At 47.4% G+C, this 14,881-nt stretch overlaps 1 protein-coding gene across 1 annotated transcript; it reads right to left on the bottom strand.

The window, feature by feature from the left end:
• Nucleotides 1-1,825: 1,825 nt before the first annotated feature.
• tekt3 (tektin 3) lies at nucleotides 1,826-12,397 on the bottom strand. The gene is made up of 8 exons (XM_064323514.1): nucleotides 12,154-12,397; nucleotides 10,488-11,105; nucleotides 8,777-8,860; nucleotides 8,598-8,668; nucleotides 7,056-7,199; nucleotides 6,497-6,719; nucleotides 4,097-4,251; nucleotides 1,826-3,040 (listed from the first exon to the last, which is right to left on the bottom strand). The coding sequence occupies exons 2-8, from the start codon at nucleotides 11,061-11,063 to the stop codon at nucleotides 2,824-2,826; spliced, it is 1,470 nt and encodes a 489-aa protein (XP_064179584.1). The 5' UTR covers nucleotides 11,064-11,105; nucleotides 12,154-12,397; the 3' UTR covers nucleotides 1,826-2,823.
• Between the last annotated feature and the right edge of the window lie 2,484 nt (nucleotides 12,398-14,881).

The following is a 14,881-nucleotide window of genomic DNA, read 5'->3' as shown; positions in this document are numbered from 1 at the left end:
ACTTCTAAAAGCCAACACACACACACCACACTGTCGATCCAGGCTTATGGGGACCCAGACATTAAAACTGACCAGAACGCCGTCCATACCCACCGCCCAATCAGAGTCTCTCAGCACGCCCGGGGAACGCGCGCACGTGGAAGGAAGTGCCAGTGACATCACATCCGCTTAGTCACTCGCGTTTGTTGTGCATTTCATTCGTATCAAGTCAGAGGCCTGCTCAGAGTGACTCAGTGTGGTTACTCCCTGGCTGTGGCCTCGAATCCGGAAGGGCAATTCCAGCTCTGTGAGAGCTGTGTGCACAAGAGCCAGGCAGCAAGTGTGTGTGTGCGTGTGTGGGTGTGTGTGTGTGTGTTCAAAAGCGTGCTCGGGACATGTGATAAGACCATGTCCCTGAACAGAGATGCTGGCTTTTCAAACTAAAAAGCTTAGTAGATTGTCTTCCCAAAGTCTCTGTTTTTGTTCAGAGAAAGGCGTACTGTTCCTTATTTTCTGCATTTTCATAACCGGCAGACACTTTGATTTTACATATAAAACACAGAAGAAAAAAAAAATCTGTGATTGTTTGCCAAGGTCTCCGCAAACGTCTCTAGATCTGACGAGAAAAATATCACCAAGTTGCCCAGACTTTCCCCTGATTACCTTTCGCACAATGACTCACAATTTACATAGGAGCGCATAGGAGTTCCTTTCAAGCTCTAATTTGACACACAATTGCGACAGTTGTCAGAAAGTGACGGTCCTGAGGTGTTCATGGTGTGTGTGTGTGTGTGTCTTAAGTGGTCAGAATTTTCTTGCTTTGTGAGGACAGGCTGGAAGCCTGCAGTCAGCCCCAGGGGACGTGTGCGCTCTCAGAACAAATGTTTGTGTTTGTTCTGAGAGCGCACACGTCCCCCCCCGGTAGCCCGGTCCTGACGGGAGCAAACACAAACCGATGGTTCAGGTGTTGTGTGCCCCTGTGTCAGCAGAGTAAACAAGTGTCACATCGGCATTAATTACACATCAACAGGCAGCCGGTACATGCTGAGGTGGATAATCGGAGGGCGTCAGCAATACAGCATTACGTCCATCAGCAACTTACACATACACACACACACACACGCGCACACACACACACACTCACACTCACTCACACACTGGTATATATATATATATAAAGCTATGCAAGCTATGCAGTGTAATCTTCAACCCCTGCTTAATGTTTCACTCAAGAATGTGTCTCGGTCTTGATAACATTCTATGGATGTCTCTAAAGTTCTTGAGAAATCAGATTGCGCCACGATGTGTGTCTTTCCCTCCGCAGAGATTTCCTGATCTCTTTCTGTCATTTTTTACTTGGAAAAAATAACAAATATTTAAAAATATGATAGGCAAAAGCCAGGATGCTTTTATCACGCAAAGTAGACAAATATATATTTTTAAAATGTTATAATAGAGAACATTCGTTTTAAAAAGAAATTACTGGCAAATTTACAATGGAAAACAGTAATTGTGCAAAATATTTCAGATAAGAAGAGTTGCTTGCTTTTGGTGACTCCCACTTGGAGTCACAGATCAAAGGTCATTTGACTCCATGAGGTGAGGTCAATCAGACTATTGGCTTAACCAGCACCTACCTGTCACAACCACATATCTAATCCTTTCCTCAACTGTCCTGTACATCTAGCCATTTGAAGATGGCACCTATTTCTCGTATTCAAACTACACGCATAATTGTTCATAAAAAAAAACCTTTATATGGAAAATAACATCGTCACTGAGAAAAATTGTGATTGCTCTTTTCATATGTGTGGTTTTAAGAGCTACTAAAGAAGAAGAACGTCTGTAAAATCACTGTCCTTTAATGGTTTTATTGACGGGGAAGGGTTTTGAGATTAGGGGTGGGGAACATTTTTGCAGAAACAACATGCGTGCCCCACCCTATATTCAGTTACTAAGAACTACTCCAATTCTGCTTGCACTCAACACTTTATTAGTCTCCATGTGTAACTCCAGGAAAATCTCTCTCTTGTAACAGACTACCATGTGTTGCTAAAGGTGCGTACCCAATATTAGACACCCATACTCTACTCCAGTGTGGAAATGCGTGTCCACACTCTGAAATAGACTGCAGTGCACTTCTACAGATCTACTCTGTGTGTAACCAAAGCTTTACACTAATCTAACATGCAATACCCAAGATCTATGTGTATCCCAGCTTGTGCAAGGCTACCGTGGATTTCTCTTCATACACCCCGCTTTGTGCAAGTTGTGTTTCACCGGGTCTGTGTGTGTCCAGCTTCATTAGTTGCCCCAGAGCTATGAGTGCCTCGTGCTGTATTAACTCTCTCCAATCACTCATCCGATGCTCCATCTTTTATTACATGCCCATGCCATAAGTTACACCAGGTTAGTGCATCTAATCCTGTATAAGACTCCCATAACTTACTCCAGTTATATGTGTATCCAACCCAGCATTAGGTCCTCATAAGTTACTCCAGGGGTATGTGTACCCAACGCTGTATAAGCCTCCCATAAATTACTCCAGTTATATGTGTACCCAACCCAGTATTCGGTCCTCATAAGTTACTCCAAGCCTGTGTATCCAACCCTGAATAAGGTTCTCATAAGTTACCCCAGGTATATATGTACCCAACCCAGCATAAGGCTCCCATAAATTACTCCAGGTGTATGTGTACCCTATCCTGTACTAGGGCCTCCTGAGTTACTCCATGTCTGTGTCCTGAACCCTATATTAGGTTCCAATACATTACGCCTGGTGTAGTGTATGCATGCCTGACCCCGTATCACCCCTGCCTCCCCCCTCCCAGCATGGCCCCTCCTCTATGTGTACCCCACCAGACGGGGGGTGCTGGGAAAGGTCCTCCTCATGCCCATGCACTTCTCCTGGTCCAGGAAGAGGGAGTTGGCCTTGACGGACAGGTCGTGCTCCAGGGTCACCTTGGTCTTCACCAGCATCTGCAGGGCAGTCTCCGCCTCCGCCAGTCTCTCCCTCAGCTTCTGTATGGTGTCCTCAATCTCCCTGACCTCCCCCACCAGCCTGTACACACACACACACGCACGCACGCACACACGCACAAACACACACACACACGCACAAGCACACACACACACACACACGCACGAACACACTCACACACACACGCACAAGCACACACACACACACGCACAAACACACACACACACGTACAAGCACACACACACACACACGCACGAACACACTCACACACACACGCACACACACACACAGGCACACACAAACACACAAGCACGCACACGCACACACACACACACACATAAACACACAAGCACACACACACACACACACACACACACAGTAAGACAACCGCAGGATGCAAGAGTGGAAGCCACATCTGCCAGACCACCCACTAGGCCGGTGCAGGTTGAGCCACGGCTCTAAATGACCCTCGTTATGTCACGTGTGTGTAAACCATCCAGTGAACTGTCTGACAAACCAAACCACCCACAGAGATCACCTAAGAGGAAGGTCACTGCGTGTCCCGAGCCAGCAGCCTGCACGCAACGATGCCGTAACGTCACAGCGATCGTGTCACGACGCTAACGTCACTTCTGCGTACAACATCTACCGTGCAAGATCACTGCAGCGCTTCCCAGCTTTATCTAGCTTGGCATCAGCTAAGCTCCAGGAGGGAGAGCCACTCCGTCCTTAAGAAGCTAACGCACAAACAAGTTTCCATTACATTACAGGCATTTAGCAGACACTCTTATCCAGAACTGCTAACAACTTTTTACAACTTTTACATTTACATTGTATCCATTTATACAGCTGGATATATACTGAAGCAATCAATGCAGGTTAAGTACCTTGCTCAAGGGTACAATGGCAGTGTCCTACTGGGGAATCGAGCCTGCGACCTTTAGGCTGCAAGACCAACTACTTACCGATTATATGCTACACCCGGGCAGTGTAGTACAAAGGTTCCAGCGGTTAATTGTTGAGAAATGCACAGTCAATATTCAGCGAGCGTGTGCTTCACACACCTCAGGGATATGGGCATTGCGTGTTTTCGGGCACTCTTAAGGACGCCCTGCGGGGGTCCTGACGGGGCTCTACCTGTGGTGGGGGTTGTCGCGACAGAGCTCCATGTTGGGCCTGCGGGTTCTCTCGTCCAGCCGGGTCTGGGCCACCTTGAGCGGGTTCTCCTTGTCCCGGATGGCCTTCTTCAGGCTCTCGATGAGCATCTCGGTCTGGAAGATCTCCTGGAGGGTCTGAGGAGTGAGGTCAGGGCAGAAGGAGGGGTTTGGATGGATGAGATTGGGGTGGGGGGGTGGGGGGGAGCGGGGGTTGGGTGTTGGACACTACAAGGTCACGACTGCTTAAAGTGTATTTTTGGCTGAGGCGTAACTGTGTAATTCCGTCTAACTGGCTGCAAGGCGTGCTCTCAACTTTAAATGTTTTTTTTTAATTGCATCACCGGTATTTCAGATTTTAAAATACATTTTCATATTTAATAATTTTTCAAATGATCAAAAATGCTGAAGTACTGGGAGAGTGATAAACGTTTTGTTGTTTTGGCTCTGTACTCCCAACACATTAGATTTTAAATAAAACAATGAATATGAGGTTAAAGTTCAGACTGTCAGTGTTAATTTCAGTATTGGTATTTACATCCATGTTGGGTGGTCTGTGTAGGCATCACAGCCCTTTGTAAACACAGCCTTATAAAAAAACAAGCAAAGAAATAAAAAGTCCCCTAATAAAGATATGCTTAAGCCAATATCAATACTTCAGCTAAAAAACAGAAAACAATTTGGCTGTGGGTTGGTCTTATGGAGGCTTTAACCTCCCATGGGGCCTGCACATGTTTGTATATGAACAAATATGAACTAATTATTCATTACACAGGGTATGTTTATACCAGCTATCCAACCTTTATATTTCAAATAACATTTTTGACAACCATTAAAAAATGATTCTAGGGCACTGATACCGCATGTCAGCACAGACGCTGCTGGTGAACCCAAGAACCCATGAAACTAACTCCAGTAACGAGTCCACAAAAAGCTCTACTGGCGTGTCAGCGAATGCGAACAATGCAAACTACTACCGTCGTCCTGGAGACCGGGGGAAAAAAACGTCAGCGCAACACACGAATTCAATGCGGCACGAGACAGCTTAACTCTGGTCTTCCCCCCTCACACGAGCGTGAGGTCACCTCACTCCGCCCCAGCGACTGCGCCTCACGCCCCGATGGCGGGGCGGTTACCGAGCGCGGGCCGCCACGCGTAAACAACGGGGAGGGGGAGACGGGAGTCGCCTCAAAACCGCGGCGTCCAATTACCCACGTACCCAAGGGCCCGGTCTTCCCCTCACCCCCTCAAGTTCAGGGTAAGGAAAGACCGCCTACATTTCTGCCCACTTCTCACAAAATGGTCAGGCTGTTTCAGTTTGGCGGTGTTGCACGCCTTTCACTTTATGGAGTTACGACCGAGGAGGAGGAGGAGGAGTAGGAGGAAGAGTAGGAGGGCTTTCATTCACCCAAGGGCCCTCCAGACTCGGGGTGTGGCGTTGCAGATGCTCCCAGATCCGAAAAAGCCGGCGTCAGAGGGTGAACGGCAGCTTGCGAGCTCACACATTCCTGAGAGCCTGTCCCCGCCCGAACCTCGTCAGCCTGCTTCCCAGACGAGCGGCTGAAGGAAGCCCGCGGACGTTTTCCCACACTGCCGCTCAAGGCTGCCCGATAACCTCGGAAAATAGTTCCCGAAGGCTCGAACCCGAGGCCCTGTTTGCGTTTCCCCCGCCGCTCGGGATAAAACCGCCGCGGTTGCAAAGGTCTCTCCCTTGGCGCGTTTTCTCATTCCTCGTTAAAATGAAAAGCGGGAAAGCAGATGAAGACTGCGCCGTATCCCACAGCACGGAGCCCTGGAGAGTCCCCGGGGCCGTGGGCTCTCGCATTCTTTAGGGGGAAACGGCACCCCCTTCCCTTCAGAGGAGAGGGACAGTCTGGGCCCGCGGTCAAACGACATGTTGACATAACCATTAATAATACATCACAAGCCCAACGGCATTAGCGGTTTAAACTTGGTGCAGGCATCTTTTTTTTGTACTTATCACAGAAAATCATTAGTTCAACGATTTTCGCATTGGTCGAATTCCAACTCAATCTTGTGCTTCACTCGATCCCGTGAATTTGGACAGCGCTGCATTTGGGCCTCCCTTCAAACTGGGGTTTGTGTTCCATATGCCGCATATGTGACTCGAATGAAAATAATAGACGGATGTCAAAAATGTTGTCTTCTGAGCTGAGGTAACAATGAGAGTGGGATCTAGAGACAGAGTTCCTGACCCCCACGTCCCTGCCCCTGCTCCCCGCTCTGTGTCCCCATCCCCTGCCCCTGCTCCTCAGGCCCGCCCCGTGCCTTTGCCCACGCCCCTGCTCCCCGCTCCGTGGCCCCGCCCCCTGCCCCTGCTCCCCAGCCCCGCCCCCTGCCCACGCCCACGCCCCCCGCCCACCTTAGCCAGGTGGGTCTGCAGGCTGTTCTTGGCGTCGGCGGTCTCGGACATGCGGTTGGCGAAGGCCACGTTGACGGCGTTGAACTGGTTCCACATCTCGTTGGAGGTGGCGTTGAGGAGGATCTCGATCTCGTCGCGGAGCTTGTGGGAGTTGGCGCGCTCGCTCTGGGAGTGCAGGATGTTGCCGTCCGTGAATCTGCACCACGACTCGGGAAGAGAGAGCCTGTACACACACAGCGGGACAAGCGACGGGGAGTCGCGATAAAAATTTTTTAAAAACTATGTATCTGAACCATGAGGCCATAATTTATGGATTATTGTGGTGGTACCGCTTCAGTATTTGTTAATAAGCAATGCCAACTGATTTAGGACACAAACTAAGAGCAATCTAAACTGTGGGCTAATTGACTGTTGTTTGTTTTAATTTAGGCAAGCTATAATAAATTAGCCATTAGCGTGAGAAACAAGCGAGTGATTGAACGCCAGCTGGAATGGTAAATTGAAAGACCATTCCAACGGTCCAACGGCTCAGTAGAAGGGTCACGGGCCGAGGACTCACGAGGGGTCCAGCCGATCGATCCCCCGGTGGAAACTGATCCCGTCCGACTGATTCCGGAGCTGGTGGCACCGGTCGTCGATGCGGTAGGCGCTCACCTTGTCGCTGGCGTCCTTCTCCAGCTCGTGCTGCGCCGCCCTGTTTGACCTGACGAAGTCCAAACAGAGAGAGACGGGCACACAAGCTTAACTACCACTCATGCTTAACTACCACTCACGCTTAACTACCACTCACGCTTAACTACCGCAACGCACTCCCGCTTAACTAGCACACGCGCTTAACTAACACACACGCTTAACTAGCACACACGCTTAACTAACACACGCGCTTAACTAGCACACACGCTTAACTAGCACTCCGCTTAACTAGCACAGCACTAACTACACACCGCTTAACTAGCCACCCTTAACTACACCATGCTTAACTAGCACACAAGCTTAACTACCACTCCCACTTAACTAGCACACACGCTTAACTACCACTCATGCTTAACTAGCACACACGCTTAACTACCACTCCCGCTTAACTAGCACACACGCTTAACTACCACTCATGCTTAACTAGCACACAAGCTTAACTACCACTCCCGCTTAACTAGCACACACGCTTAACTACCACTCATGCTTAACTAGCACACAAGCTTAACTACCACTCCCGCTTAACTAGCACACACGCTTAACTACCACTCATGCTTAACTAGCACACAACTTAACTACACTCCCACTTACTACAAAGCTAACTAAAACTCAATGCTAACTGCACACAAACTTAACTACCCTCGCACTGGGGGCAAGCTTAACTACCACTCATGCTTAACTCACAAGCTAACTACCACTCCGCTTAACTAGCACACACGCTTAACTACCACTCATGCTAACTAGCACACAAGCAACTACCACTCCCTAACTACACAACCTAACTACCACTCATGTAACTAGCACACAAGCAACTACCACTCCCTTAACTAGCACACCGCTAACTACCACTCATGCTTAACTAGCACAACTAACTACCACTCCGCTTAACTAGACCCACCTAACTACCACACCTAACTAGCAACTGATTAACTAGCACACGCGCTTAACTAGCACACATGCTTAACCAGCATAATTTTAGGTCATAATTCCAGTCACATTTCAGTGCCTGGCATGATTTCATTTTTTTTTTTAAAGGAAAAAATGAAAGGCCAGAGCCAGCCAAACTGTCTCAAAATAGCCATAAGTGGTGGTGTTGCAAGGCTTGTTAATTTCTAGAACATTCCAGAGCTGGGGTTTCAAATCTGATCTGAAAAGAGCCAGTGCGGGTGCAGCTTATTGTTTTAGCCCAGCATGACGACACACATTCAACTAAATAACTAAGCACAGTCTTCAGTCTAGACCTTGATAAGTAGAATGAGCTATCTAGTGAGGAGATAAAACAAGAACCTGCACCCACATTAGCTCTGTTCAGATAAGACTGGATGGACACCCCTGTTCTAGAAATTTTGTACACATCATACATGTCAGGCGATAGAGGTCATGCTACTTCATGCCGGCTCGGACTCACGCAAGCTGAGCGATGGCTTTGTCCAAATGCCTCCTCATCCTCTCCTGACACGATTTGATGACCTCGACTTCCTGGGGAAACCACATAATGGCAGTTGGCGAAGGGGTCCAAACTCCAGACTGCAAAACCGCCACGTTTCGCCTTCACGCTTTTATTGAAGCTCAACGCGTGCGACTCACCTTCAGGAGATCCTTTTCCACGTCGTCATGCACCAGATCGATGGACATCCTCTTCTCTCTGTGATACAGGCACTCCTGAGAGACCTGTCAATGAGCGAGGGAGTCGATACTCAATGCTAGTCCCTCATCCACACAAATTATTATCGCATAAACCCGGCTCTCCCATTCGTTCTTTGTTTTTTTTTTGGCTTGAGTTTAGTTTTTTGTTATTTGCTTTGTTTGACCCACTTCTGCTGTTTTCCTTGTTCTGAATGTGGAAAATGTAAAAAAGCAAATACAACAACAAAAACAATAATAATAATAATAGATTCTATCTCAAAGTGTGTTGTCTACTTAATATAAAACCCGCCTGTCACAGTGAAAATCTTCATTAAAAAGCCTAAAATCAATCTTATGTCTCTTTTATTAAGAATATTATCAAGCTTTCACTGATGTGAGTTATGTAACAAATCTGAATATTAGTTATTAGGACAGGTGTCAGTTTCCTGGCTGCGTGTGACATTCTGTCACCTGATCCCTCCCCATTAAGTCCTTCAAGTCACCAGATCTTCAGTCTGATCAACCTGACACTGTGTGCCCCAAGGCACTCTGGGTAAGACAATTGACCACTCTCGATCTGACTGACAGGGGTTGCCAGGTTACCATCGCAGAACTCTCGTGACCTAAATAAAGCCTTCAGCGGACACTGCCCCCAACAAGTGAAGGGGGATTGACAGGGTTGGCAGAGTATGGTGTGACAGCCATGATGTCTTTGTTTCAAAGACAGCACCACCTTAACAGCCCACTATTTATTTATTTTCTCTTTTTTTGCATTCCAAAAATCACTTTATATGGACACAGAAATTTGTCAGCTGAAAATTCACATTTGTAGAAATTGTGGTGATATGCACTGTTCTTAATTTCTCCTGCTACATCTGTTTAACAAATGGATGATAGAACATTGTGCTACAGTTATGAACATTAAAAAATAAAAAGCCATCCATCTCCACCAGATCTGTACAAACCCAGCTGCAACATAAAATATGATTTAAAAAACAAAATTCCATCAGTGCATTAGCAAAACTGTACACACACACATGCAGCTGTGCACGCACGCACACACACACACACACACACACCCCATATTCATGAATGTAACAGAACTGCCAAAGTTTTTCTCTCCAAGCCTCCCCACCCAAACCCATCTCTGTTGAATTCCTCCACAGTGATCCTTGCATGGCCACCAGCTCTGACTCTCTGACTGGATCCTGGACCCTCATCCTCTCTGTATATTTGTATATTACCCTGATACCACCGTGTCTGACCAGTGCCCAAGCTTTGATTGTAATGCCCTCTGCCGACCACCACACGAATACGCATACACACACACAACAGCACACACACAAATCACACACACACACACACATGCATCACACACACACATACAGCACACACACACACATACACACACACACACACACACACAGCATACAACACACACCACCAACGCACAAACACACACACCATGCATACACACACGCACACACACACACATGCATACACACACACAAACAAACGCACACATACATGCATACGCACGCACACATACACACACACACACATGCATACACACACACGCACACACACACACACATGCATACACACACACACACAGACGCACACATAAACACACACACACACACGCACACACACACACACACACACGCAGTACCTGCAGGGGTCCCTCGGTCTCGGCCAGGGCCCTCTCCAGCCTCCTCTTGACCTCGGTCAGGGCACCGATCTCCGCCACCATGTTCTCGATTTCGTGGCCCAGCTCGGACCTCCAGAAGGTGATGTCGCTGACGCGCTCGCCGATGTTCTTGCTGGTGTTCTCCTGCGTGCGGCGGGTCAGCTGATCCTTGTCCTGGATCAGCCGGACGGTCTCCCGCCTCAGCCGCTCCGCGCTGTTCCGGGACGACTCCGAATCCCGGTAGTGGCTCTGGTTGGACTTGTGCCAGTCGTCCGGGGTGTAGCGGGTGGTCAGCGCCGTCCTGTTGGACGGGAAAAACATGGTCTTGGCCCGCGCCAGGGCCGGGGAGGCCAGCTGCAGCGTGCCCAGGGCGGGCATGGCGCCGCTGCCAGTCTTGTGGTAGCCGTTGGCCCTCCAGGGCAGGCTGGCGTTCAGCGCCAGGGCGAACTGGGGCTGGTGGCTCCGGTAGCTGGCCGCCATGGTGGAAATGGCCGGCAGGAAGCTGCTGGATTTGGGCCGGGCGTAGGTGGCCGTCAGCGTCGACCCCATCAGCTCCATGTCTCACCCTTCACCCCCCTCCCCTGGAGTTCCACCACTGTCCTGAAACATGGAGATGGGGGGGGGGGAGGGGGGGGGTCAGTCCATCTCCTGGCCCGGTGCGCATCGCCCCTTCCCAAAAAAGCTTGGTGTGTTGTATTCCAAAGAGGAGACAGGTGCTTTGTGAGCCTGGCAGCTCGACCTAGGCGCACGGGGCAAACACCCAGGCTGGCACTGTGTAATCGCACACTACAATCGCATGAAAGGACCATAGACTGGAGAAGGCTGAGGTCAGATTACTTTGGACAGTTGATATATGAGGGGAACATACCTACCTTATTTCAGCTAATGGTTGTCAGACCACTGCATTTCACATGTTGAAGTGATATAAAATACCAAATATGGTCAATGTTAATTGGGTGGGGTGGGGGCTGTGGGGGGAAGGCATTCTTAGTCTGTCATTGATTTGTGATTTACTGGCAACATGACAAATGTGTTTAAATGTCTGTGTGTGATAACATAATATAAAAAATCTAAATATTTCTAAAGAATTATGGCTTTAAAAAAAAAATGTAAATAAGCATTTCTTTGATAGCAATGATTAGATGCACATGCGGAGCACAGAGAAAATGTAAATAAATAAGTACTGCATCTGCAGAGCATGTGGTATTTTATTTATTTACTATCGATTCACCCATGCATTAATTTATGTTGTTATTTAAGGGTTATATGGAGCACAAGATTATAAACAGAGGAAAGTCGAGGGGTCAGAAAGTAAAAGTCCTGCCATGTGTTTCTTCCACCCATGAACTCAGCCAGCTGATTTCACAATTTAGTTCCTCCTCCTGGCTGAAGAATTGTGCCAATTAGCAAATCCAGGTGATTGGAAGAAAATAGCGGGGAGTACATTTACTTTCATGGATTTTCCACCTCTGATTATAAATGACTTTATTATTTTAAAGTAGTAGAAACTTCAAAATATTTAAGTATTGCAAGACAAAAAACGCGTTAGATATACTGGAGCATAAATCACAAATATGCGGCAAGTTACATTAACGTGACAGCCTGCTATCTTTTCAAATGGAATTAATTTATAAAATGGAGCACTTACCTCACAGAACTAGTTAATCGCTCCCTTCAGTCATCCGATGTTCAGGGACAAGCTTCGCCTCCGACCAGAGTTCTGCGCGCACCTGCACAACTCTTCGGGAAATTAGCAAAGGTATCCGCGAATATATTATTGATGGACAAGAGCGCTACCCACTCATGCTTTGTAATTCGGTAGCAGGACGGAGCAAGGGGAAGAACCTGAGCCAATCTGACCGGCGAAGGGCGTTCTTTCGAGGTGAAGTTGTCTTAAATAACTTTGTTGCCACAGAGGCAGTTGCCCGTGGTAACCATCATCAACCAAGGATCTTCTCGTGCCAAGAAAAAAAAAAAAGTTATGCCACTTTTTCCACCGATGGTACAGGTAAGCAGTAGAATATAACAATGGCAAACACATTGCCATCTTGTAAAAAAAAAAAATATATATATATATATATATATGGTCATTGTAATCTAGATGTCCTTAAAATCCCCATGCGCTTTTTTCATGTGAGGTTTGGCTACAAGTGGGTGAAAATGCACGCAATTTATTATGAACATGCATCAAAAACGTATTTCCTATGTAGCCATTTACATATCACGCAACCATATTCAGTTCAGATTGCAGTGTATAACTGGGTGCCTTTTGAAAAGTAATGGCCAGATGCCCATTACTGTAACCACAACAACCGTAACTGTTACAAACACGCTTCGAAACGCCATAAATAATGCAAAAGTTGAAAATACCAATAGTACATTAACGCACAACGTCTTATCCTTAAGAACTCTCGTGGACTATATTATGGGGAGGAATATCCTTCAAACGTGTTTGAAAGTCCTTGTTGCTGTTCCGCGCCTTTTCATTATATCTGATAGACGTCAGTTAAACAATGGGCCGCCGTCTGGCACGGTCACAGGAGTGTGTTTGTGTTTCCGTGCGTTTGTGTTAGTGACACCCTGCAACCAGCTCGTCACGGTGCGGGTCCCTTTTAAAGCTCTCTCGTGCTGGACCTGTGAGGTTGCTTCAGCCTGCCGCAACAGTGAGCACGCAACGAGTTAATCATACGCCGAAACAGAAGTGACCCGCCACTGCAGACCCCCCCTTTCCTTCTCTGTGTAATGTACGTTCCGCTGGTCGACTGTAGCAGGGCTTAAAAAAAAAAAAATTTTTTTTTTAATCGAATCGGTTGAAGTTATGTTTCGTAGCCCGTGCCCCGTAGAGCTCCTGCAAAATGACACATCGCGGAACCAGGGACTGCAAGCGCTGGTCTTGGTTGCTTGAGAGTAAAATTTCCTTCTGTCTAAAACTCACCCCATCTGTCACCATTTTAAGAGTCTCTGTCTCTTCTCCTCCTCCTCATATACAGTATACTGTAACTTGTCAAGCAGTGTTTGCATATAAGTTAAAAAAAAATACACTTGCATTAAATTGTGAGTGAGAATTACTAACAAATGTAAATAGAATCTTGGTCTTTGTCTCTATTTAAATACAGATGAATAGAAATGCGTTCACTGCGAAGATTCCTTGCCATGCAAGCCATAACTGACAAATGCCACTCCCAGGAGCCTGTCAAGCAAGAATGCCCTCCACTGTGACAGCATTTTGGTGTGTTCAGGCTGCTGGCAATACTGCAGACTCCCTGGCATTTACCTGTCTTAGGCATGGGACCTGTAGCATGTATGTGGCGAGCCTACGGTCACAGGTCAGTAGGGGTTTGTTCTGCGGTTTATTCTTCTTACCCACAACCCCCTGCTTTGCTTAAATGGAATGGCACCTAAGAGCAGTTATTTCCAGAACAGTAGTAGTGGAAAAGTGAGGTTTTTTTGTAGGGTGGATTCACAGTGGCCTGCAGTCAATCCCTGACCAGTCTGAGCCAATCAAAAGGACGCCAACACAATGCTCGCCTCAAATCATGAGCCGCTGTTATCCTGCGGTAGTGATGTACTACCCTGTGGACTTCGCAGGGCACCACACCCAGCAGATGCCTGAAGCCCGTCGTTATCAAGAAAAAAGAGCCGGTTATCAGTTTAATAAGTGGAAATGGAGACCGTGTTCTCTGCAGAAAAGAAACCTGAATACTGCCCATCAGACACCCCTGACCTTTACTCCTGGACCGGGGGGGGGGCTGCTTTTTATTCAGTCTGAGAGCCGAGGAGCTGCTGGGACTTGAAATGTAAAACCCGTGCCGTGACTAGGGTATCAAAGGCGGGGTCCTGTGTCCCGTTTCAGCCACAGGAGCGCGAGCCGAATCTCTGCATCTGGATCGCGAGATCCCGGACCCAAACGTCCCGCCCGGCGCAGTCAGCCCAGGGGTGCGCTAGTTTTCGCGTTCAGGCCCGGAAACAGTTATCTCACTTATAACTAAAAAAATAAAAACTAAACACAACAGATGATTAGTTGGTGGCTGAGGCTTGGTCTTTCCCAGTTTTCCTGTCTTCCTGTTTTCCCATTTTCCTGTGAATTTGTTTTTGCCAAAGTGCCTCTAAAAAGATACTTACATAAATACAATTTTATTTATTTGAATTTGTTTTTTTTTGGTTTGCATAGACATAATTCAGAGTTCTTTAGAGTTCAAAAATCACTGAGATCGCCTTACCATAACTGTTTGTGAGAAGAAAAAAAAAAAAAACAAGCTTGCAGGCAAAGATAAGGACACGCCTTGATTGAATCCAGGCCTTTTTGATGCTGGATATGATCTCCCTTTTGGCTGGGAGAAACCCATCTGGCAACCACAGCTGCAGAGGGAGGGATA

Source organism: Anguilla rostrata, chromosome 2, assembly GCF_018555375.3.
Source record: "Anguilla rostrata isolate EN2019 chromosome 2, ASM1855537v3, whole genome shotgun sequence".
Classification (NCBI taxonomy): domain Eukaryota; kingdom Metazoa; phylum Chordata; class Actinopteri; order Anguilliformes; family Anguillidae; genus Anguilla; species Anguilla rostrata.
This window is presented reverse-complemented; position numbering and strand designations above follow the sequence as displayed.

Coding starts and splice junctions, on each gene's coding strand:
- tekt3 (XM_064323514.1), bottom strand. CDS start 11,063: ATGGAGCTGATGGGGTCGACGCTGACGGCCACCTACGCCCGGCCCAAA. Junction 8,861..10,487: donor AGACCGAGGGACCCCTGCAG/GTACTGCGTGTG, acceptor GCTCATTGACAG/GTCTCTCAGGAGTGCCTGTA. Junction 3,041..4,096: donor CGCGACAACCCCCACCACAG/GTAGAGCCCCGT, acceptor GTGTGTGTACAG/GCTGGTGGGGGAGGTCAGGG.